Genomic DNA, 26,015 nt, shown 5'->3' with positions numbered 1-26,015 from the left:
TTTCGACCAGTCATGGCTCACTCCTGGAAAACAATATGACTGGTTTGGCTAAAAGCCTGCTGCAGGCTTCCGTCTTTCATGTCACCTGACAGAGTTTCCACCAATCTAATGGTGTTACCAGACTGAGCTGTAAGAATACAGTGAGGAATATCCGCTGTTTATTCTTTGTCCGGTGCATTGCCATAGCGACAGGTGAGATGTGATGTGATTGTTTTCCTGGACATTAAAACCACGTCATCATTTTGTCTGTTTTTGTTGGAAATCCGGACCAAGGAGCACCAAATCCATTTTAAATTTGGAAAATGATCATGGGAAAATTGCGTTGACAAAATCATGCACTTGGAACATCTTTGGGAGACAGATTCTTTAATATATGTTGGATTTCTGCCTTGATTTTGCTTTTGATTAAACAATGTTGTCTAAAAGTGTGAGAATTGTGAGCGGGAACTTGATGGATGAAAACCAATGTAATTATTATTTGTGTTGCTTAATTGCATTGTCTCCTAATGGGGACTGTCTATGTTAAAGTAATTCTGTCCGGAAGGAATGGAGGTCAGAGTACACTACTCTGTACTTACCAGGAGAGAGTTCTGTTGATTCAGGTAGTTTTCTGCCTTGAGCCTGGAGCAACTGACTCGTCAACGAGCAAGTCACAGTACTCTGACCAACTTGATAATGACATTGAATTAGCAATTCAGAACTTTGTGAGGGAGCCCTTCCATTCTTCGCTTGCAGCACTACAGTAGAGAAGTCAGGGAAGAGAATTGCTCCTTCCAGGAAGAAACAAAACAATGCCTTTTGGCCAAATACTCTTAATAGGCCACAGATAACAATAACATCCATCCATCCTTGCCCAGATGAAGGTCACGGGTGTTTTAGAGCCTATCCCAGTTCTCAGCGGGTAGGAGGCAGGGTAAACCCTGAACCGGTTGCCAGCCAATCACAGGGCACACATAGACCAACAATGATTCACACTCACAATCACACCCAAGGGCAATTTAGAGTGTTCCATGAATTTGCCATGCGTGTTTTTGGAAATGTGGGAGGAAACCGGAGTACCCGTAGAAAACCCACACAGGCACAGGCAGAACATGCAAACTCCACACAGGAAGGCTAAACCAAACCCCGGAATCTGTGAAACGGACGCGCTAACCAGTCTACACTGCGCCACATCACAATAACATTCAAGTCTGGAAAAAAAACAAAACAAAAACCATTTCCCTTTTGAGCCAATATTAACTTGTCAATATTAATTTGTCAATTGCCAATTCAAGATTTGTCCTTCCCATAAAAATAAATCATAAAAATTCCCTTAGTGCTTGCTAGGGTTGGATCAAATGCAGAGGACAATTTTCATTGATATGTATTATACTGTAAATGACATGTTTAATTAAAGACAATGAAGATGAATCCTCTTCATCTGGTGTTGAGGGTAATCACAGTGATTGTATGCACAGTGAGAGAGGTGCAGGGTTGAAGAGACACACTGCTACAAGGACGGCTTGGAAGATGTGCTATGGAAAAACGCTTGCTAAGTGACAGTGATGATGATAGTCATTAAGTAGTGGCTGGGGTAAAGAGGATTTCTGGTCCCCCTCCATTTCCCAATTGCTGAGCAAGACAATTTGGTCACAAGCGGATTCTCCAGAGCAAGTTTATATGGAAAAGATTCTCCCATCTACTTAAATCTGTCATTTATGTAACTGTTGAGTTGGTGAATGATCGGGAGGAGACCACGAATCGTTTAGTCACTTAGTAATATGATTGGTACTCAGGTATTTATATTCAGCACTCACCAACATATCTCTGTAGCAGAATGTTCCCTTCCTTCGTTTGTTCTCCCCTCTGTCCTACTCGCAGGTCACTTTTTCAGTGTCATCGTAGTCTGCTGCCAATCCCTTACACACAGCTGATATTTACTGGTAGGGAGTGCTACAGTGAATCTCCTCTACAACGAAACCTACATGGGCGAAAATATCCCCTCGGGTAAAAAAAATCTTCATGCATTAGCACAGGGGTGTCTAACGTCGGTCCTCTAGGGCCGCTGTCCTGCCTGATTTCCAGCTCAAGGAGCGACGCACCTGATTCAAATCATCAGGATCGTTCTAATGCTTCAGAGCTGGCTGAGGAGTTGCTCATCTGAATCAGGTGTGTTGCAGCCGGGAGAGATGGAAAACAAGCAGGACAGTAGCCCTATAGGCCCGGAGCTGGACATGCCTGCATTAACACCATTCCCACTTTCCTGCCCACCATACAACGTTAAAAAAAAAACAAAAAACCTGTTGCGTTATACAACATTTTTTTCTTGCCTCGTGAAATTACCACAAAACGGACCTTTGGATGTCAAGCAGCTAAGACATAGATGTCAAACTCAGGTCCTGGAGGGCCGCTGTCCTGCATATTTTCCAAGTCTCCCTGTTGGAACACACCTGATTCAAATGATCAGGTTCAATGTCAGGCTTCCACAGAGCTTGCTGATGATCAGACATTATCCAAGAAATTGATGTAAGTGAATGTTGATCGTAAATTTTGCAATTTCTTTCCCTTTTTTTCTTTCTATACTGACTATATGAAGTGTCAAATAAGTGTATTCAGAATCAGAATCAGAATCAGAATCATCTTTATTGGCCAAGTATGTAGAACACACAAGGAATTTGTTTCCGGTATAACACGCTGCACTAGTATCATCGTAAACAAGAAAATCATTGAACCATTTTAGAGTATACCAGTACTTTTGTAGTACCATTTTGTGGTGCAAGAAGAGTGACTATGTCAGTGACTGTTTAAGGAGTTAATGGCTAGAGGGAAGAAGCTGTTTAAGTGTCTACTGGATTTGGTGCGCAGGGATCTGTAGCGTCTGCCTGAGGGGAGTGGCTGAAAAAGGTGGTGGGCAGGGTGCGGGGGATCCAGGAGGATTTTCCGTGCCCTTGTCTTGATTCTTGCAGTGTGCAAGTCCTCAAGAGTGGGTAGGGCGGTGCCAACGATTTTTTCTGCCGTCCTAACTGTCCGTTGAAGTCGGATTTTGTCCTTTTTTGTGGCGGCCCCAAACCAAACCGTGATGGAAGAACACAGGATTGATTCGATGACTGCCGTGTAGAACTGTCGTAGCACCTCCTGTGGCAAGCCATGCTTCCTCAGCAGCCTCAGGAAGTACATCCGCTGCCGGGCCCTTTTCAGGATGGAGATGGTGTTGACTTCCCACTTCATGTCCTGGGAGACTGTGAATCCCAGGAACTTGAAGGTCTCGACGGTTGACACAGGGCAGTTGGATAGTGTGAGGGGCAACTGAGTAGAAGAATGTTTCCTGAAGTCCACGATCATCTCTACAGTCTTGAGCGTGTTCAGCCCGAGGTTGTGTCGGCCGCACCAGAGCTCCAGCTGCTCCACTTGTTGGCGGTACGCAGACTCGTCGCCGTCTTTGATGAGACCGATGACTGTGGTGTCGTCTGCGAACTTTATGAGTTTGACAGCTGGATCTGTTGAGGTGCAATCGTTTGTGTAGAGAGAGAAGAGCAGTGGCGAGAGGACACATCCCTGTGGGGCTCCAGTGCTGGTGGTGCGTATTGATGATGTTGTTGCTCCCAGTCTCACCTGTTGTGTCCGTCCCGTCAGGAAGCTGAGGATCCACTGGCAGATCGCAGGGGACACACCGAGGTGGAGTAGTTTGGGGGTGAGGAGTTCCGGGATGATGGTGTTGAACGCAGAGCTGAAATTCACAAACAGAATCCTTGCGTAGGTCCCTGTGCTGTCGAGGTGCTTGAGGATGTAGTGCAGACCTATGTTGACTGCGTCTTCCACAGACCTGTTTGCCCGGTAGGCAAACTGGAGAGGGTCCAGCAGGGGTCCAGTGACGTTCTTTAGGTGGTTCAGCACAAGGCGTTCAAAGAACTTCATGACCACAGACGTCAGGGCGACAGGCCTATAGTCGTTCAGTTCCGATGTTGCCGATTTCTTGGGAACTGGGATGATGGTAGACTGTTTGAAGCAGGATGGGACCTCACACAGCTCCAGGGATCTGTTGAAGATCTGTGTGAAGACCGGAGCCAGCTGGTCAGCGCAGACTTTCAGGCAGGAGGGGGACACTTTGTCGGGCCCCGGAGCTTTCTTGATCTTTTGCTGCTTGAAGAGCCGTCTCACGTCCTGTTCGTGGATCTGTAGTGGAGAAAAAGAGGGTGGAGGGGGGGGGGTAGGTAGAGTGGTTTCTGGTAGAGGTGGGTGTGTGTGGGAAATGGGGGTGTCCTTTTCAAATCGGCAGAAAGACATGTTTAGTTCATCAGCAAGACCCTTATTGTTCACTGTTTGGGGGGGATGGCATTCTATAGTTAGTGATTGCTTTCAGGCCATTCCATACAGATGCAGAGCCGTTAGCAGAGAACTGGTTTTTCAGCCTCTCTGCATAGCTTCTCTTTGCGATGTTAATTTCCTTCGTCAATTGGTTTCGGGCATGTTTGTACAGTGCCCGATCTCCACTTCTAAATGCGGCCTCTTTCTCTTTCCTGAGTTGCCTGAGTTTGGGAGTAAACCATGGCTTGTTATTGTTGAACGAGCGGAAGGACTTCGTTGGTACACACATGTCCTCACAGAAACTGATGTATGATGTTACAGTGTCTGTGTATTCATCCAGTGTGCCCGTTGAAGTTTCAAAGACGCCCCAATCAGTGCAGTCTAAGCATTCTTGTAGAGCTAGCTTTGCTTCATCTGTCCATTTTTTCACAGTCTTAACAACCGGTTTAACACATTTGAGTTTCTGTCTGTATGTAGGTATTAAGTGGATTAAATTGTGGTCAGAAAGACCCAATGCTGCACGGGCGACCGATCGGTATGCATTTTTGATTGTTGTATAGCAGTGGTCTAGAATGTTGCCTTCTCTGGTGAAACAGTCGATGTGCTGCTTATATCTGGGAAGTTCACGGTTAAGATGTGCTCTATTAAAATCGCCCAAAATGATCAGCGGTGACTCTGGGTATTTTAGCTCGAGTTTGTTTACTTGTTCGGCTAGCGTTTGTATCGCCGTGTTAGCGTTAGCTTGTGGCGCAATGTAAACACCGACTAGTAAAAAGGAGGTGAACTCACGTGGCGAGTAGAATGGCTTGCAGTTTAAAGACAGCGACTCCAGGTCCGGGCTGCAGTGTGCGTCGAGCTTCGTGACATCAGTGCACCATTCTTCGTTGATATAGAAGCAAATCCCACCACCTTTCGATTTCCCTGATAGCTCCGTGTCGCGGTCGGCTCGGAGAAGGCGGAAGCCGGGTAGATGTAGCGCGGGATCTGGATGGCGGTCACTGAGCCAGGTTTCAGTGAAGCAGAGCGCAGCAGAACGTGCAAATGTTTTGTTGGTCTTTGTGAGGAGAAGAAGTTCATCCATCTTGTTTGGCAGAGATCGTAGATTAGCAAGATGGATCGATGGGAGCGGGGTTCGAAATCCACACTGCCGGAGCTTAACGAGCACGCCGGCTCGCTTCCCCCTCCGGCGGCGTTTCCATGCTGCGTACAGCGCAGCCGCTCCGCTCGCGATTAGCTCCGAAAAACCTTGTGGATTTTCGTGTACTGGTGAAAAAAGACCGAGCGTAGACTCCCCAATGCGCAGCAACTTTTCCCTCGTGTAAGTAAGCCGCTCAGGGTCGCCAAAAACAAACGAAAATGACAAAAACAGGGATAATACTAGGGAGCGTGTGACCGAGGCTGCCATACCTGTCGGCGCCTGATGACGATTCTCATACTTATGCACTAATTGAATAAAAATAAAGAGTACACATACGTTTGTGTGTGCATGTACACATACGTTTGTGTGTGTTTACATCTGAGATCAAATTTGCTCCAGTGAAAAACTCCTGTTGTGAAACATTTCTTGGTGCAAACATGATTTCATTGTAGGGGACTTTCACTGTACTGCCTTCATTCCAGACCATGAAGCCTAGTGAATGAAGGTTCAGTTTTTTTTAATCTTCACTCACACTTTGTTTTGCTTTTGTTGCTTCCACTGTTTTGTTCTTGCTGGTGACAACAGCAAGACCAGCATGAAAACACAACAAAAATGTGCTGGTCTATGCTTTTTTTTTTTTTTAAATCAGGCATGGTATACAGTACTCACAATGACCAACACAGCATACCACACACAAGATATATTCCCCAAACTTGGTGCCTGTCGAGGTACAAACCAACTGAGAGGCAACAATTACCAACAAGGTCAAAATGTAGTCGTACTGGGAGAAAAATCAGTTTTGACCCACCCAACTCAGAAAATTCTTTGAAAGACATTCAAGATTTGACATTGGCTGACTTTGGTTGCAAGAGGGAAATGCGCTCATATTTGGCCCAATTGTGAGTATGTGTTGTGCATCAGGTCCACCAACATACCACCAATTCTAACCTATTACCAAATAAATTTGCTCTGTATATGAAGACACTAGAACAAACAAACACAAAAGACCAAGACCGAAAGTGTAGAAGACCAAGAAAAACAATTAAAACATCTCGAAGATATACATACCACCACATAAAATCATTGTCTCACATTAGTGTCATTTCAGGACACTCAATTACAGCTATTGGCCAAAACACACATACAGTGTAATCAGTCAATCCAATTCTTTTCCAACTGCTTTCTCCTCGAATAATTTGGTCTGCCGCCAAAAAGGCTGATTAAACACACTGGAGCCTTGTCAGCAGCAATCACGGGCGTGCTTCCATGACACAGCTGACTCAAATGATGACCTCAGAGAAAGACAATGATCAACAAACAAGCAATATTCTTCAAAAGACCAAGACCTTAAACTAAATAATGAATTAAATTTCACGAAAAGAAGGTAACCATTCCAGGGTATAGCTCGCCTCTCGCCCTAAGTCACCAAGGATTGGCTCCAGCACCCCTTTGATCCTCGTGAGAATAAGCAGAATGGAAGACACATGGATGAAACAATGAGAGTACATTTGAATCAGTGGTGGCTTGTGGAGTTTTGACAAGAAGGGTGGGGATAAAATACATGTATATCTAGATAGACAGACAGATAGATGCATTACAGTGGATGACTAGTTAGCACATCTGCCTTACAGTGCAGATGTCTGGGTTTCAAATTTGTGTGGAGTTTGCATGTTTTCCCCGTTCCTGCATGGGTTTTCTGCGGGTACTCCGGTTCCTCTCCTACTGCCTGAAGACGGTTGGAATAGGCTCCAGCACACCTGTGACCCTCGTGAGAATAAGCGGCTCAGATAATACATGGTAATCCATCCATTTTCTGTCTTTGGGGAGTAGGCGGGGTACACCATGAACTGGCTGCCATGCAAACTCCACACAGGAAGGGCGGGGCCTAGAATCCAACCCTGTACCTCTGCACTGTGAAGCTGACGTGCTAACCACTCAGTCAACCACCATGCCACCTATCACGTATGTGTGTGTGTGTGTGTGTGTAAATATAATATATATAGTGTATGTACAGAGAGAGAGAGAGAGAGAGAGAGAGAGATTCATAATGGTGGTACAATTTTTTTTTTCTATTTATTAATAAGATACTCGACAGTAAATCCAGACACATTCAAATAATATAGGTGCCGCTGTTTGGATATTGTGAAAATTGCTTAATGTCATTTAGTGAAACATGCTGCACTTTTACACTTGTTTTCAGTATCAGACTACTGTATTGCAAAAATTTAATTACCGGTAGACTGAGTTTTTTTAGTTCACTTGAGTAGTCCACCAGACATGAATTCAATCACATCATTTGTACAACGATCATGTGCTGAGCCTCATTTTGTGTGTGTGTGTGTTTGTGTTTGTGTGTGTGTTTGTGCGTGTGCGTGCATCTGTGTGTGTGTGTGTGTGTGAACAAAAGAATGACAGACACAATGGGCTTAGCATAAAAGGTTAGTGGCTGCCTTCATTTAAGAGTAATGCTGGTGGACCTCCATGTGGAAGGAGCAGGGTAGTATGGCAAGCCATAGGGTAGACCATTTGGAGACGTGGACTGTAACTTGAAGCCAAAGATAATGAGAGAGAAAGAGAGTGAGAGTGAGAGAGGGAGAGAGAGAGAGAGAGAGAGAGAGGGCGGGGGGCGGGGGGGCGGTAGTGAGCAAGAGAAAATTAGTAGGAGGGGGCAGGAACATTGAAAGAGTTTGCGATGGTGATGTCAGCTAAGTTCAGAAAGTAAACACAGTTCCAGACTGCAGCATGCTGTCTGCGGAACATGGACTACAGCTGGGGCAGACCGATGGCGGCTCCCATGCAATTCCCTTGACCAGCACAATTATCAGCGGGAGGGCAGGCTGGTTCCCTCTCATTTTCCTCCTCATCTTTATCTTCGTACCTCAGGGGAGCTCCTGGCCCAACAGTAAGAGACCAAGTTTACGTATATAGTTCAACGCTTTTTCTTCGTTGTAAATCCTTTGTTCTCAAAAAGCCAATATCTTTGTCTTGATCCAGTCTTTCTTTACATCCCTTAATAGCACAAAAGCAGGACTGGAATGCCCAAATCTTCAAAAGGATTTATGGCGCTGTTGTTAACAGAGGTGATTTTGTCCATCGTCTCTAGCAAAGATGAGATATAGAGTTTGGTATAATTTGGTACATTCATGATCGTGTGAAGATTGTTTATCTGGTCTTGCATAAAACAAAAAAAGTGCTGTTATAGCACATTACTTTAATAGTGTAATTGTTCAGACTTGGTACACGTCTTTGTGCAACGATTTCCCCTTAAATGTCAAAGTTGTCTCACTTGAACTAGTCTCTGTGTATTTCCCCTTGATGACTTCTACAGGATGTAGCAAGCAAAGTTTGAATCGATCATGCTGACTGCCGTGATGCATGTGCCAAAGTCTCCTCTGGCCTCCGAGTCCACTTTTCACATCTCCAAGCAGTCAAAACACAATAAAGTCATGTTGGCCAGTGAGCTCGTCTGTGTTGACTGGCAGTCATTACAAAAGCTCCTTGCCTCTTTCATAGAGTGTTGTCAGCTGAGTCACTCTGGAGACTATTTGTCATCTGATCATTGATCTTTTCAATGCAACAGCTGCAAAGAGAATTTTCTCTTCACAATTTGAATGCAAATGTTTAGAATGTCCTTCTATAAGGGCGTGTATGAGCAGGGTTATTTTACTGCATAGTGTTGTGTCCTTTCCTGTGCTGCGTGTCAGCATTAACAAAAGTAAAACAGGACAATTAAAGTTTAGCAGTGCGACGTGCCCTTATACTGTATGTTCAACCTTTCGTCCCTCCAAGTGGATAATAAAATGATATTGCACTTTGTTTGTGGGTTTTCCGAGCAGAGGAAGTTCATTAGAGCAATGAACAGGATGAGCGGCGGGATAAGCCCACACTTAGATCTGCAGTGCCCACAATGTTCCCTTGGGAGTTTTCTTGTTCCATGATAGTTAAATCACACTGACCTCAAAATACAAGGCAGCTGCTGACAACTACGCAATAGTCCACTTGCATATTCGCGCACGGAACATTTTCCATAGTATGTCATGGTTAAAATAACCACGATTTTGCCTTGAGGAAATGGTGTAATTGTATACTGTATAATAATAATAACTGTGGCATGTTCTGTACTTGATAAGGCAGTTTTGCATGACTTTTTGTTCAGAATACGTTCTCTATTGTCGACACTTTGCAGCGTGGGTGCAAATCAAAAGCAATTCACACTCTGCTGTAATTACAACCTTGAAAAGCTATGATGCATTCCAACATTGATGTAACTGAGCAAAGGAAAACTTGTACAATATTCTGATTGCATATTAAGAATAAAGTAAACATCAATTATGAAATTAAAATAAGTGAATAGAAAATTACATTTTGCTTTCTGAATCCTATCATAAAAATATAGTCCAATTAAGCTTTTTATAATAACCCCACACACACACACACACACACACAAACAAACAACAGTACTTAGATATACTTAGCATCCGAAAGTTAAAGTTTTCAAAGCAGACATCCACTTTGGTAATTAGGAGTTAAGCGTTTCTATTTATGCGTCTTTCTACTAATCACAATAGATGGATGTCGTCAATAAATCTGTATGGATGAGTCCAACCTTGACTTAACCATGTGTTTTCATTTGTTGTTTTTTTTCTGGGCATAGATGTCACTGAAAATGGGTCCCTCACCTGTCTTCCATGCAGGTGGTATGGGTTTGGGTTCCCACTGAGTGATGGTGTGAGTGTGAGTGATTGCTGCTCTCCACTCAAGTCGGTGATTGACTGTCAACCAGTCTTGAGTTTGTCCGTCCTTCACCCAAAGTCAGCCGGCTTCAACTCCCCATGATCCCGCGCAGAATGTGTTGTAAGAAAATGGAAGGATGGTTTCGCTAGGCAGCTTTGATAATACATTCATAATTATAATATTTGCATCATAAAAAAAATAAACTAGTGTGAATATACTTACTTGGATAGTAAGTGGTTTATGTGTGAGGGATTGCAATTTACTATATTCATATGTCAATATTTTGTCCGACAGCTAGACAACATTTAGCCTTTACATGATCCAGTGTTAAAAATTTATAATTTCGTTTCCATGCAAAATAAGAGGCAGCAAGGAAATGCAAGAAAACGTCAAGCTATATGATCACAGGTGCAAACGCCACAGACGGTGGGATGCACAGAGGCATTCCTGTGCATTTGGGTATCAGTATTGAATTATGCAAATGGCGTGACTCTTGATCCAGCTCCCTTATTTTCCCCTAACTGTCATCTGACGTGAAAGCCAACTACTGAAACAGTCCAAACAAACGCTTTGAATCTTTCGAACAATCAAATGCAAAATCTGCACCAGCTTATGAATCGACACTAGCCATTCAAACTAGTCAATCACGGAAATGTTAGTCGCTTTATTTCCTACTACAGAACATACTGGAGCTTCAAAATTATTTAATTTCTATAATTTGGTTGTTGACAGAGCGGCACGGTGGTTGACTGGTCACCACATTAAATCCCAAACCTCGGCCTTCCTGTATGGAGTTTGCATGTTTTCCCCGTGTCTGTGTGGGTTCGCTCCGGGTACTCCAGTTTCCTTCCACATCACAAAAACATGCGTTGTAGGTTCATAGAAAACTTAAAATTGTACCTATACGTGATTGTGCCCACAAATGTATATTCGTCTGTGTGTGGGCTGGCATCCGGTTTAGATTGTACCACACTTACTGCCCAAAGACAGCTGGGATAGGCTCCGGCGAGTCCGCGGGCCTCGTGAGGATAAGCGGATTAGAAAATGAATGGATGGATGGTTGCTGACAACAAAGGTCAGGGTTTAGAGGTTGTTTGACCCCAAGTCTACACTTACTGCGCTGTGGATCAAACTCGACTGATATATGGTGCAAAGTATTCATTTTCCATGACCACTTCTCTGGCTGTGTCGGCAATGATGTCAGGGTCAGATCAAAAGGTGTGCAGCTGAGTTGCAGATGCGAACGTTTTTTTTTGGTGGGGGGGGGGGGATCAGAGTGCCATGTGGCACAAGAAGGTCTCTACCAGGTGATAAAAAGTGTGACAATAACTGCTTTTTTCTTCTGTCTGACTTTTTCTCATGCTTGTAAAGAGTCTCCACCATCTGTAGGGGTGGGGAGGATCAAACATCACTTCCCATTTCAAGAAGCCGCCGTAACACACAGTCTGCATTCAGATCAAAGTGGAAACTATCATAATAATTACTGTGATTCTAGTAGTGCTTGAACTACACTCCCCTCCAAATGTATTGAAATGGTGAGGCAGATTATTTTGTTTTTGCTGTAAACATTTGGGTTAGACATCAAAAGAGAAGAACATAAAGGTCAGTCTAAGTTGAGAAAACCAACACAAGTACAGAGCCGAGATTTGATCCTGTACAAGAAATTGTGCCTTCACTGCAATTTAAAAAATACATTCAGCCTCCAAGTGACTGCCCAGTAATAAAAATCTGTGCAATGAAACCAAATAAGAAAACCACAAAAAGAAACAGTGATGAGCCATGAAGTGAAATGATACAATGTGTATCCCAAAACAACACTATTTTAGTGTGGGTAAATATTACTCTTCTTTTGCGCTCAGAGGAGACATGAGATAATGAACCTCCTAAAACCCTAATCCCCGGACTTCATGATCACGTTGCTGCTTTTCCATGGAACTGATTGTTCCATGCTTTATGCTGTATGTTCTCTTTAGGGTTGCTTGTGAGTGTTAGTGTGATTTTGGCCAACTCCACCATGTTGTTTCTCGTAACAGCCGTTTTCAGTGTCATTTTTTTGCATGGATACTATGATACCTGCTGCAACTTTTGTAGCTTTAGAATCAAACTGTCATGGTTTTGGGTGATCAGGTTCCACCAGGGTTATCATCCCCAAGTGAAAATAGTTAATAATACATTTCGCTTAAAGAAAAATCCCCCCTGCCCCAAATGAAATAACCATTTGACCATGAATAAAGCACACGTCAACAAACTGAATGTCTTCATATGAGAGCTTAGGTACTCTTTGCTGATCCTTCGTCCCACTGGCTTCCACATAACTCTGGATTTGGGATACTTGAGGTTGTATCGAATAAACATCTACTTAAAAACATCAAACAACAAAAGAATTGACACTTTGAATGTTTGCCAAAGATCAGTGAGGAATCTCTCTTGACCTGCCCTCCCCCGCCCCCAAAATGGCAGCACAACGACCTGTCTGACAGTAGCTATAAATGTAGTACACTAGCCTTGGCATGCAGCTCACTGGCTGCCTTTTTTTACATTACAGATGTAAAGGAACACATTGTCAGAACTCTCCGTGAAATCTGGATCTTAATGTAATTTGCTCTATGAATCAATGGTGTGGTTTGTGTCAAATACATTTAAAAACAGTACTTCTTTCTGAACTCAAGTAACATTCCATTTACGTGCACACTGGTAAAGGAATAATCCTCGCACAACCCAAACTGAGTAAAACTACTCACACAATTGTTTCTATGCAAGGGTTTTGTTAGCTTGAGGTGTTGACTTGGATGTCCCCACCACGTGTGTTTTTACAAGGCAGCGAGAGAACGCGATCATCATCAGGACACACATCAAAACACTGCAATCAACTTGTTGTAAAGTCGAAACATTCATAGCTTATCCTCAGTGGAGTCATGAGCGTGCTGGAGTCTACCCCCGGCCGTCTTCAGACTTCGTTTTGATTTATGCAGAATGACACAATGCCTTGGATCTCAGATGGTGGACTCTCCACTTTGCTTCCGCGGAGAGGACAATAGTTCAATTAAAAAAATTCCTTGATTTTGCTTTTTTTTCCATACACAGTTTCAAGATATATGGAAAATGTAATGTGATCCTGCTTGGCGTATCCACCTCTCAACAATCCTGACGACATTTTTTTTTGTTTTTTTTTTGGTGTACCTGCTAACAAACACATCTCTTGCAAATATGATAAAGAAAGAATGCAACAATGTAGTATCATATTTTCAACTTGAGGTAGTGATACCTCAACAGGTTGAAGGCAACTGTGTGTCGGCTCTCTAGGGACACAGCCCCATCCCGTCTAATTACATTACCATGCTAGCTCTGTGGCCTTAATTCAGGTTTTCAACTCTCTTAGACTAGTGTCCTTTACCTCGTAGGAAAGAAGTAAATTGCTCTCATGAGAAGAAATGGGGTCTGCTACACCCCCTAAGTCACCATATGGCACTCATCACACCTTTTAAACACTTTTTTCATCTTGTGCTGGGGGCCATTGCTCCTGGTTAAAGGTCAAAGTAAACAGAACAAATGCTGACATTCATTTGTAACTTGTCTGATGCTTTTAATCCCGCCGCGTTGCACAATGGATATAATTCGAGTCATGTTACTCACAAAACATCAGGCATCTGAAGTGCACTTGGTCGCAACAATTTTTATCTTGTGACCGAAAGCAGAAAAGTGTTAATGGTCTCCTTTTTCTCAGACTGACGTCAAATCATTGTCGTCTGCCTCAAAACATCACTGATTAGTTTGGTTGGCCAAATATGCTGTTTTTAATTCTCTCTCTCTCTCTCTCTCTCTCACACACACACACATACACACACACACACACACAGGATTTACTTGTGTTGGATGCGATTTTGTTTTGTTTCATCAACTTTTCTATAAAGAAGCATTGTCTACGCTTACAGTGCATGCTTGTGGTTCCAGCATGGAAATCCCCGAAGGATGATCATTTTGGACGTGAAGTGTAAGATTATCGTTTTGGTCAAACGGAGAAAGACATTCTGAAATATAATAATTCAACACAAAGTTGCCAGTATACGAAAATTGACGGGGTTGTCAGTTTATATTTGTTGCCACAACAACAACCTGCAACTAGTGGTTGGTATGAAAGCTTGAATAATAGTGTGTGTGTGTGTGTGTGTGTGTGTGTGTGTGTGTGTGTGTGTGTGTGTGTGTGTGTGTGTGTGTGTGTGTGTGTGTGTGTGTGTGTGTGTGTGTGTGTGTGTGTGTGTGTGTGTGTGTGTGTGTGTGTGTGTGTGTGTGTGTGTGTGTGTGTGTGTGTGTGTGTGTGTGTGTGTGTGTGTGTGAAGTGCCTGGTGTGTTTGTGTTGTTTGGAGGCATTCATTACATATCCTTGTGAGCACAGACAGATGTAGTCAAAGACTGGTGGAGCTTTCGAGCACAAATTCAACCAAACCCACGTCGTCAAATACAAAATAACTTCGGCAAGGGAAATGAAGATATAAAACAGCATAAAGTCCACAAGCAGCTTTATAAAATCTGCCATGCCTGCATAGAAATTAACCTGCGGGAAATACACTTCCCCAATTGCAGGTGATTGATATCAAATTCATTGTATCATCGCAGTGGTGTAAGGTTGTTTACCTTCAGGCAAAGCAGAAACACCTGCGACTATAGTCACACTATGGCAGGGTTTTTACTTTTCTGGACCAGGATATGACACGTGTACCGATGCTTGTGGAGATTTTGATGAAATTAGGAAACGTTCATAGTATTTGAAGGGACTTGGTCTGCTTTTAATGTACAAATAATGTGTCAAATAAGAATTGAAATGATGAGCTCAATGTTGGAAGAGCACACTGCCAAATTTAAAGTGCTGGATCTGTTCTTCTGCCACAAGGACATGACCCTGTCTGTTTCCCAAATGAAACAGAAAACCTTGACACAAAAACGCTCAAAGTACCTAGAATGTCGCCAGAACTGTCTAATGCAGGGGTGTCCAAAGTTTTTGCCAAGGGGGCCAGATTTTATGTGGTAAAATGTCGGGGGGCCGACCTTGGCTGACATTCTTTACATTGAACAACAATATTGTTCAACAAATTTTAGTAAGCCAGTCTGTTTCACATTTCCATTTTTATTTTAATTTCAACAATCTTAAGAATTTCTTTTGGTTCATTTGAAACAGGTATATCACATGCAACTGCTTATTCACTTGACTTTTTCTTAAACAGAAGTATCCTGAGTGCAAATTGATTGATTTGAAACATAAAATGTATCACCATGACTTTTCAATAGTCACAAAACCTTTGACTCGAACAACAGGGAAATGAACAAGCAATACACATATCCACAACTGCAAGGATCATTTGAAATATGACATATCAGTCAATATAAACACGGAATGATGTCTTGTTAACTCGTGAATGATGCCCTCTAGTGTCTAAATGCTATTACTCATTTAGCCAATAGAGGGAAGCAGTACTCTATGAAACATCACTCACCAGTCTACGAGACCTCAGTCAATGCAACACGTGTTCCATTGCGCCCAACCTGCGGGCCAGACGGCACTGACTTTATGACAGGGGCCGAGGGCCGGATGAAATTCGACCGCGGGCCGGATTTGGCCTGCGGGCCGGATTTTGACAATTAAATCCATTAGACCAGGCATGTCCAGTCATGGTGACTTTCATATTTTAGCAGCATGCTTGATGTTTGATTTCCTACACAAAACACGCACACCCACGCACACGCACACACACAGTAACTCCAAAGAGAAGCTTGAGGCCACATAGCTTTGTAAATAAGCAGAGCGCCTTTCAGGAGCAGCACACATAAACACAAGACCAGTAAACACAGTCGCCGTCTGTGGACATCAAAGTCGAGGCTGCTCATGCAAATGTCTCTATTTGACATCTTCCATTCAACCACGGTTATCATCCTCTCTGTTTGTGAACTCATGACACAGTCCTTTTGTGGATATTTTCCAAGTGGTTTAAAATGAGGCTTGTCGGTCTAAAGTACTGTATTTTCTCATTAAGATTACAGGTATTTGTACAACCACTGCCCAGGCCCGGAGTGGAACATCATGTGCAGGGGATGTTGCGAGTATGATGTGATCCGCTGCAAATGCCCCCTGCAGGGGACATCGGTGGGCTACGCTGTACCATGCTGCCGCAACGCGATCGATGAGTGTGACCCCTGCATCATCCATCCAGGTACAACTTCATCAGTGGCTGCCAGGCGAATGGCACAATTTGGTAATTTTGTTCTGAAGTGTTTTGACATTTACCAACATTTTCCTCATTCAATGAACCTTATGCCATCCCTAGTGTCAGGTCAGATCATTTTAGAAATGAAAAAAACTGAAAATATGTATTCGAATAGACAGTCAACAGTGTTAAATCAAATTGAGACTGCTTGCTACTACTCCTAGAGGTAGCGAATTGTCAGGTTTTATTTGGTGGTAGAGTAGGACAGGAAATACAAACAGGATGTGACAGGAGCATGCAGACACTCACAACAAACAATCACAATGATCCAACAAAGACTGACAGAACCCAGGGAACTAAATACAAGCTAAGTGACGAGACAACGAGAAACACCTGCAGGAGACACAAAGGGTTGACGGAGCCGATTGGTTCAACACAAGGGACACGGATGACGAGAACAGGTGAAAGTGAGGAGTGACAATTACGCAGTCATCATTTACAGGCAGGTGAAAATTCAATTGGGATGATGTACAATTATGTAGGAATACTCCTCAGCATCCACGTTGGTTAAGTATTTGTGAATAGTCAGCAACCAAGAAAGTGTTTATTTACACCAATAATGCTTTGACAGACAAACATTTTATATTGTAGATCAAATATGTTGTCCTTATACTGTACAGGTAGAAAAACAGCAGATAAAAATGCTTTTAATTATGATGGGTATATATTATTTGTCATCAAAAGTGTTTAAATTATCCTTTGAAGGTGAAGTGATAAAAGAAATGACAATGGTCAAATTCAGGCTTCAGTAAATGTTACTTCTCACACCAGTTGAGGAGCCGTAGTATAGTTTGGTCCAAACACCAAGCAATACATAGATTGCTGTAATTTATATAGTGTATGCAGAAAATTGGTGAAGATTGCATGGCTGTCTGTCCTATGTGTTGTGTTATTTTGACTTCAAAATGGCGCCGTGAGAGTGGCTGCCTTTCCAGCAGCTCCTATATTTTGTATATTTTATATTCTTCCTTTCATTAATTTGCTGCTGTGAATTGGGAATTTCTCCATTGCGAGTCTAATAAAGGTTTTCTTATCTTAAAGAGTAGCGGTGAGGGCCTCTCTGAGGTGTAAATACAAGTTCACAGCCTGAAATGGTTCTTTTGGTGGCATTAGATCGGACTGGGCCATTAAAAAAGCACACAATGCAAATACATCTGGATCACAAGGCATGGTCAAACGAAAGACACACTGGCTTTTGCACAGTTGAACTTGTTCATTGTCAACCGGGGAGAGGAAGTCCCTTGTACCATAAAGTTCAGGTAACGTATACATCACGTTGGGCCGACCACTGGGGACATTCATGTTCTTTGAGGGCCTGATGAGATGGCTGTTCCAAACTAGGGCCGTGTCATCCAACTCATCCTGTTGAAAATAATATACAGACAGATTAAATAAGAGTTGCACAGTCAGATCGGCTTTAATGACCAAGAACATTTAGCGTGAAGCTGCTTTTTTGTCTCACTCCTACCCTCTCATGTGTACCACATCTCCCCACTCCCAACTTTTCCTTCACCTTCACCACACACCATTATCTTCTTGGGTGTTCCTGTCCACTTTCCCATCAACTCACTCTCACATTCAAAAATACCCATTTAATTAATGAGTCTATCAGAATGTATGAACTCACCTGAATAAGTCCCATGCAACAAAATTGTAGGATGTTTTTGTCCAGAAATCCACCATCAAAGAAGCCATTGTCTCTGAGGTCTGTGAAGAGGGATAACCAGAACTCCATGCGAAGAAACCGCCACCAATATTCAATTCTTTGATTGGCGGTGCTGGCTCCATCCAAGTAACTGGCAAGAGTGCTGCCTGGCGGTATTGGCACGAGGAAACGCTGAAAGCCTTTAACGTGACCATTTTCAGTCCCAAGATCAGCTCGAACGATTCGAGGACAACCCCCCAAACGGTGCACAACGTTGATGTAGTAACCCCCAATCAACTTCGGGTTACTACTTGTCATAGGAGTCCATGTGCCATATAAAATTTGGCCCTTTGGAGAAGTAGTTTCGCCGTCTCAGACGTCTTGCTTGCCTTAACGACACTCCTCTCGGATCCAACTCTTTCAGGACCAGACGAACGTCCTCTTTCCTGACAAGAAGTCCATATTCTCTACACTTACTCTACATCCACCTGTAACCGTGTAGTTGTCCGGAATGCTGCAATTGGTTGCGAATGAAGTCAACCAGGACTGCCAAGTCAATGAACGTTTTCCGACGAAATAGTCCTCTTTGGTTCAGCACTCGCTTCAAATGTCTTTCACTTATTTGGAAACCGTACTTAACATCAAGAACAGATGTAATGTCTTTGTATTTCAAGCCAATTTCAAAGTAAAATCCTATTAAACTCACGAACGGTTGAACACGCTCCATAACTGTTGTCTGCGTTTACACGTACGATACGATGACCCAGAAGCACGTACGATGACCCGGAAGCAAGTCAACGACCATTAAAAATAAATAAAGTATTGCGAGATCTCGCAAAGTTTTTTTTTCCTTCCGTGTCCCCTTAGGGGCTCCGTACAAAATTACACCCGCAGATTAAAAAAAAAAAAGTCAGACTAACTCAATTCATCATCCATCTCAATGCTGTTCGAGACAAGAGTGGCATGTTTTTAGGCACGAAAATAGGAGGTTGCGAGGGTATGTTGATTTTAGTCAGCTCTATCTTAAAGTCTTTCAATAATGCGTGCCATGTACTTGGCAGAACACCGAGAGCTGTCTGATTCCTTTGGCCTTTACACTGCTGGGAGACAAATAAACGCGCTGGGAAACCTGGAAAGCAACAATATTATGTCTGATCGAATTTGTTTCCGTACCAACCTCACATCACAATATCTCTTATGAATCTTGAGAGTGTTTAATGCAACTCATGGTGTTTATGTTTGTTCTTACAGGAAAGATGCATAACTATGTACTGACATTATGGGTCATTTCAGCACACATGTTCAGTTTGACGCTAAATCTTTTTTTTTTTCTTCAAGTTTTCTGAAATGCCAATTTCTTCCAGAAGTTCTACATAGAACTAAAGTGCTTTTACAGAAGAAAAACAGATGTTGGGAATTACGGTGGACACAAGTTCCTTGTGTTGAGCTGTAAAAAACCCTAAATGTACTCATAGGGACAATGCACAGTCGAGTCACAATTTTCCATGTGTTAGCTCGCATTTGCTGTTCCAATTCATACTCCCTCCCCCTCAATTGACCCAGCAGACACTTAAGTGAAAATCCGTTCTTTAAGGAAACCATTTTGAGGTTTTTTTTCCTTTGCCATGTTTCGAGTAAAAGGAGTAAAAATGGTTCCGCATCCATTTTCAGTAATAGACGAGAGTAATGAGTTTAGCAGAGTTCATATAAAGGAAATGCATCGAGTGTCTATAGCAGTGGTGACTCTGCATTCCAAGCATGGGGGTCAAGCAGAATCAGGAGATAGTGCTGTGTGCGAGGGTAAGTCACGGCCTCAGGATGAAGCTACGGATGATATTTTGGTGAGCTGATCTGTTTTTCCGTGAATACACTATGCCCAAAATGATTCACTCCCTGCGCAATTTTGAGTTGAATTTTTTTTTGTTTCATTAGTATCTATTTCTATTTTTATTATTATTATTATTATTATTATTTTGTCTTTTACCACATTCATGTCATTTGCAGTCCTAAAACATTCTTGAAAGATACTAATTCACTCTGTGTGGCTTGATGAGGAAATGGTTGGCAGATCCGCCTCACATCTGTGAGGTTGTGCATGGGTTTACATCAGGGCTCCAGAATTTACTTTTCTCCATGCCTGTGTAGATTTTCATCAGGTACTCCGGTTTCCTCCCACATCACAGTTGAGCCATATTTAGAACACAGCAAATGGTCTTTGAGTGTAGCCTGGTGACTGCAAAAACCACGTTGGAAACCCCTGTTGAAGACTCTTGGTCCTTGTTTGAGATTTGGCTCTTGGATTCCATTGTGTCTCTTTCAGGTTGCAGTCTTTTTGAGAACTGTAAGCGGTGCAACAACGGGACTTGGGGTCCCAAAGATGATTTTTTCATCCGTGGCCAATATTGTGCCGAGTGTCGACCTGGATGGTCTGGTGGAGATTGCATGAGTAAGTGACGCACATTTCTGAAGAAACGCATGACTGTACACTGACATTCATTTCTGTGGGATGAAGTAAATGCTTTTTCCTTCCCTCTGCACATCTCTACATCTGGGATGTCTATGCCCTCTTGGAAGAATGGCCATGCCCACGAGGTCTTCTTGACAGTAAAAACTGAAGATACCTTTTCATATGAAAAAGAATTGGACTCCATGGCTTCACCATTCCCGCTCAATATAATGATTTTCTTTCCATTTAAAGGATAAAAACTTCTTTGTTTGTTGTACAGTATGATGTGTTCTTTTCCTGATGTGAAGCATATTAGAACTCTGGATTCATAATGAGAGCCAAAACAGACCAATGTGCAGCCTATAGACCAACATAGTAACTCAGCTGTCATTAAAAGCTTGTAAAATGTTATACAGTAGATATATCAGTTTCTGTGCAAGTGTCCAAAAGTGTCCAAAGGTTCTTTTCGTTGTATTAAACAGAGTGTGGTGGGGTGATCCGCAAACGCCAGGGTCACATAGTTCTGGAGAGCTACCCCAACAACGCTCGCTGCGAGTGGACAATACAGGTGGACCAACCTTTCACAATCGAACTCAGGTAAGGTGGTACTTCTGTTATGTGGCACACACAAAAAAAAAAATCATCTCTTTCCTTGACAATTAGAACTTCCCTCTCCGAGCTTCAACTTGCTGTTCAGGTCAAGGCTTGTCCTCGATTGGTATGATAGCCTTCCCTGGTATATGAATTGGCCATCTGTACTAGTGATTAATCGCTGGCAGTAGATCAAATGTCTGTTCAGCTCACATATTTCTACAATACGAGTCATTTGTAAAGTCTACAGCTTTGGAAAACCCAGCAGGATTTTTTCCCCTTTAATTACTTTACAGCTGAGTGAGAACCTTTCCAGTGGGTCATTACTTATCCATTTTTTTAATAGTCAAGTGTTTGTGCAGGCTTTCACAGTTAAAAAAACAGCACTGTGGATGAAAAATAGTTTGCTGGATGCTGAATGTTAAGAAATGAATGAAAGCACTTCAGTGAACGTTTCCAGTCTGATGCTAAATTAGACATGAATACATTTTAAACGACATTGGAGGCTTATTTGGTGGGATGCTGTTTTTCTAAATGTCAACAGAAATCCAGTTTAGCTTCTATTTTGAAGATGTGATCGGACTTCCAAACCATCCTTGACTTGTTGTTGACTAGCCCAAGATGTACCCCAACTTTTAATCCAAGATAGAAAAAGAATGGATGAAAGAAAAAAGGAAAATAGGGGGATGGATTATGGATAAGCATGTAGTTATGATGGCTTTGAGTATCATGGTGAGGCAAACTATGCCCACATAATTTGCATCTTTTCTATAACCACGGTGTGTTGAAGTACCAACATGGGCCCCAAAATTTGTTTTTGTTGTTGTTTTTAAAATAGACATTTAATAGCTACTGATCAGACATAATTAAGACGTTTATCAAGGCTATAGCCATCCTGCTGTTTATTCGCAATAATAATCGTCAGTCACACAAACAGAAAAGTAGGTATAGGTGCATTTTCCTTGTTTAACAGGCACAAAAAGAGTGTCCATGATAAATATCTTCTTAACGTGAAGAGTGATAAAGATCATTGAGCTTTCCAAAGTCAGTCAAGTGCAAGACTTGTAAATGGTTGGCTTCAGAAAGAAATGTTTGCAGTGACAAGAATAAAACACAAATTGATGCGTTCTTTCATTTGCATCACCAATATGAAAACTGTAAGTAGTAAATTACTCCTCAAGTACAATGGAACATCCATCTAAAACACCTTTCACATCAGCAAATTATGTATTCAGAGTTGCAGTCACTTTCTGCAGCTGTTAGAGTAATTACTGTCAATCGTAACTGTGCATTGCCTGTTTTCCTTCTGAGTGATCTGAAGCATGACGACTGCAGTGGCAGCTGGTGGAGCGCTGCCAGATAACACAGGTGCTCGCATAAGGCGGGAGGGTGTAATCGCAGCAGTTGCTAAGGTGTTGGATTGTGTTTGTTTGCTTATTTCATTCATGTCGGTCTTCATGCCAACAGGTTTATGATGCTGAGTTTGGAGGTACATCATTCTTGTCGCTATGACTTCGTGGAGGTCAGAGATGGTGACAGCATCAACTCTCGTGTTATAGGTCGGTTCTGTGGAAACAACAGACCCGCTCCCATTCGGAGCTCTGGCAACAGTCTCCACATACATTTTGAGTCTGATGGTTACAAGAATTATGATGGCTTCTTTGCAACATTCCAGGAGAGTTCAGGTATGTCTTAATGTGCATCTGCTTCCCACTAAAGCAACACTAAAGTGCAACACTCTGCAATCAGTTAATTGTTGGGTTATTAAAAGGAAAATGCTGTGAGGCGTATGACATGTTCAGTAACAAATATGATCCCGAATGACCAAAACAATGAATTCATAGCATAATGAAAAAGTTGCAAAAGTTCCATTTAGAGCCAAAATGAACAAACAAGCTTTTCATTGGAAATGGTTAGAGATGTTGGATTTAATTGGATTATCTGTCCCAATTTTAGACAACATGATACTGCTGGGTGTAAGACAAGTCATCAGTTGGGTTTCCAACATTCCTTTATACGTCACCTATCCATCTTCCCATTTTCGACACCGCTTATCCCAATCAGGGTCAGGAGAAGCTGGAAGCTATCCTAGCTTACATTAGGGCAAACGGTAGACTACAACGTGGATTGCTCACCAGACAATGACAGGGCACATAAAGAGACAAGGCAACTTTTCACACTCACACATTCACTGAGTGCGACTTGAAATCACGCCGTTTGCACAAATTACAGGCAAATCAACTGTGATGAATCTCGACTAATTCGAGCCCAGGCGGATCCCAAAGATTTTCCACATGTTTGGGCAGTGTTATTGTCTTGTTGACAGTGTGAAGAATTCACTTTGTCACATGATGTAAGTCAAGCCTCTATGTGTCAAGGTACTGCCTGTGGGTACCCACCCAAGTATCCTTTGATAAGGTGAGCCAGTATAATGGAAGAAAGAGTTATGGAAAAAGGAACGCCTAACAACGAGTCACCTCTCCCAGAAGAATACGTTTTTTACATAATATTTGTGACCTCGCCTTCTTCTCCACTTCACATTAACAGCTTTGTGGGCCCGTGCCTATATTTTTGTGGCAACTAACTCTTACAGGAACAAAACTGCAGTGTTTATCAAACGCACCTAGCTAGTATTTATTATACTTAGGCCTGCTTGTCCTTGATGGTATACTCATTCATACAACTTTATAATCCACCACAAATGTAAGACTACAACTGTAAAATGGCTTTTCCTTTCCCTTATATGATATCAAACAAAAACCTCTGTCTTCAATACATATTTTTCTACGTGTTTTGTTTGCAATTATTGCACAGAACCCTTAAGTTTGCATAAGTTCCACAATTACGTAACAAATAAAGACGATATTTCTCAAAGCCAATTTTACAATGTGATGTTGTAATGCAACGACCTCTCAAAGCTTCAGAGACTCACAATGAGAATCGTTGGTTTCGTTGGTGTATGCTGTCTGAAAGTCCTGTCTGTTTTGAGATGCTCAACTGAAGGTTATAGCTTTCGGGCTAAGTTTCACAGTGTGTTGCAGAGCCCGTCAATCTCATTACATACAGATTGCATGTCAAGAGGGTTAACCAGATTTTAACAAGCATCTTTCAGATGCACAACATTGCAGCAATTGTACATGACTGACAGAGGAGGATTGACAGCATGTTTATGTCAGAGCATTCAAAAAAAAAAAATAGTAGTGTGCTCAAAATCGGACACACTTTTACTGTACAAACTGCAAAGCCACATCTCATAAAAAGAGCTTTTCGCCTTTCACGACTTGACCATGCACATTTAGAAACGGAAAATGAAAATGACATTGAAATGGCGCCAGCTTGAAGTATACCCCCCTTTCCACCACTTCAGACTCTGCAGTGCGATCACGGTTTTATGTTTCTCCTTAAAATGAATACAATCCTGATTTATGTACCTTGACGCTGTATTTATTTTGTGACAGCCTGCAGCTCCTCTCCTTGCCTACACGATGGGACTTGTATCCTCGACAGCTCTTCCACATATCACTGTGCCTGTCTGGCTGGCTATACAGGCAAGAGGTGTGAAAATGGTAAGTCTCTTAACACGTCACAAAAACGGACCAAACCCACGAACATCTGTTTTTAGTTGTCTCTGGGAATGTACTGTTGACATTAATTCTTGGGTCAAATGAGTCATCATTAGTCAATTGGTATCGCAGGAACAACCCCTGTAGTCTAGTGTGATGTTATGAAATGGTGCATGTTGCCTACACGCAGATGCCATTCTCGCCACACACATACACGACTGTTTCCGTTCGCTGTTGTCCACCATTGCTGTTGCTTATGAAAAGTGTTGTGGTTTACAAAAGTAATGCGCTGCTGTAACACATTATAGGCAGTAACAAAGTACAGTAATATGAGTTGCTCATCATATTTTTGTAACATCACGGTTACCACACTACAGTACCACAACACAAAATTCATCATCAAAAGTAGACCTGAAGGTGAAAGCAGTTAATTAGTAGCCATGTGACCATGACGAACAAATGGAGTGTTTTGAAGAGCTGTTTAAAGTGAAAGATGGGAATGGAGACTTTGTAAACTCTTTGAGTCCAATGCGAGCTGAGCTGCACCAGTGCAAGTCACGAAAGGCCTGAGCAGAAGGGAGAGGTCGAGTAAACAACAGCAGTGTTGGAGGAAATCGGGGCAGAGGTGCAGAGGAGGAGCTGCCGGAGAATTTGCGTGTCGTAGGATTAGCAAACTCATGATGAAGAGGATGTGCATTGTTATAACTTCAGGCCTATAGAGAGTTTTCTTGAGAATGGGACGTTCCCTGAAAGGAGAATCCGACTCAACCCTGAAAAATTGAGAGCATTCGTTTTTCTCAATGCTAATTTGCCTGATTAAAGTGAAGGTGATAATTTCATAATAGTCTTTAAAAAAATAAATAGAAATTATTTGTTGAGATTCACGGCACCCCGCCGTGAGTCGTCACCTTACCGTGGTGGAGTGGTTTGTGTGTCCCAATGATCCTAGAAGCTAAGTTGTCTGGGGCTTTATGCCCCTGGCAGGGTCACCCATGGCAAACAGGTTCTAGGTGAGGGGCCAGACAAAGCATGGCTCAAAAGACCCCTTATGATGAGTAAAATTAATGGATCTCAGTTTCCCTTGCCCGGACGCGGGTCACCGGGGCCCCCCTCTGGAGCCAGGCCTGGAGGTGGGGCTCGTTGGCAGGCGCCTGGTGGCCGGGCTTACACCCATGGGGCCCGGCCGGGCACAGCCCGAAGAGGCAACGTGGGTCCCCCTTCCCATGGGCTCACCACCCATGAGAGGGGCCAAAGGGGTCGGGTGCAATGTGAGCTGGGCGGCAGCCAAAGGCGGGGACCCTGGCGGTCCGATCCTCGGCTGCAGAAGCTAGCTCTTGGGACATGGAATGTCACCTCT

The 26,015-nt window shown here is 42.7% G+C and overlaps 1 protein-coding gene across 2 annotated transcripts in view; it reads left to right on the top strand.

Moving 5' to 3' along the window:
* The first annotated feature begins 7,827 nt into the window (after positions 1–7,827).
* pamr1b (peptidase domain containing associated with muscle regeneration 1b) overlaps positions 7,828–26,015 on the top strand; it is a 31,969-nt gene continuing 13,781 nt past the window's right edge. Inside the window, exons 1-6 of one of the 2 annotated variants that reach the window (XM_052060030.1) lie at positions 7,828–8,324; positions 16,183–16,359; positions 20,379–20,504; positions 20,987–21,101; positions 22,563–22,780; positions 24,554–24,661. In XM_052060030.1, the coding sequence (XP_051915990.1) occupies positions 8,165–8,324; positions 16,183–16,359; positions 20,379–20,504; positions 20,987–21,101; positions 22,563–22,780; positions 24,554–24,661 (904 nt within the window). In that variant the 5' untranslated portion in view covers positions 7,828–8,164. Of the gene's footprint in view, positions 8,325–16,182; positions 16,360–20,378; positions 20,505–20,986; positions 21,102–22,562; positions 22,781–24,553; positions 24,662–26,015 lie in introns of those variants that run through there. The other variant, XM_052060031.1, reaches the window with a different exon arrangement.

The sequence above is a fragment of the Hippocampus zosterae genome, chromosome 3 (genome assembly GCF_025434085.1).
Source record: "Hippocampus zosterae strain Florida chromosome 3, ASM2543408v3, whole genome shotgun sequence".
Classification (NCBI taxonomy): Eukaryota; Metazoa; Chordata; class Actinopteri; order Syngnathiformes; family Syngnathidae; genus Hippocampus; species Hippocampus zosterae.
Note: the sequence above shows the minus strand (reverse complement) of the source record. Positions and strands in the feature narration are given on the sequence as shown.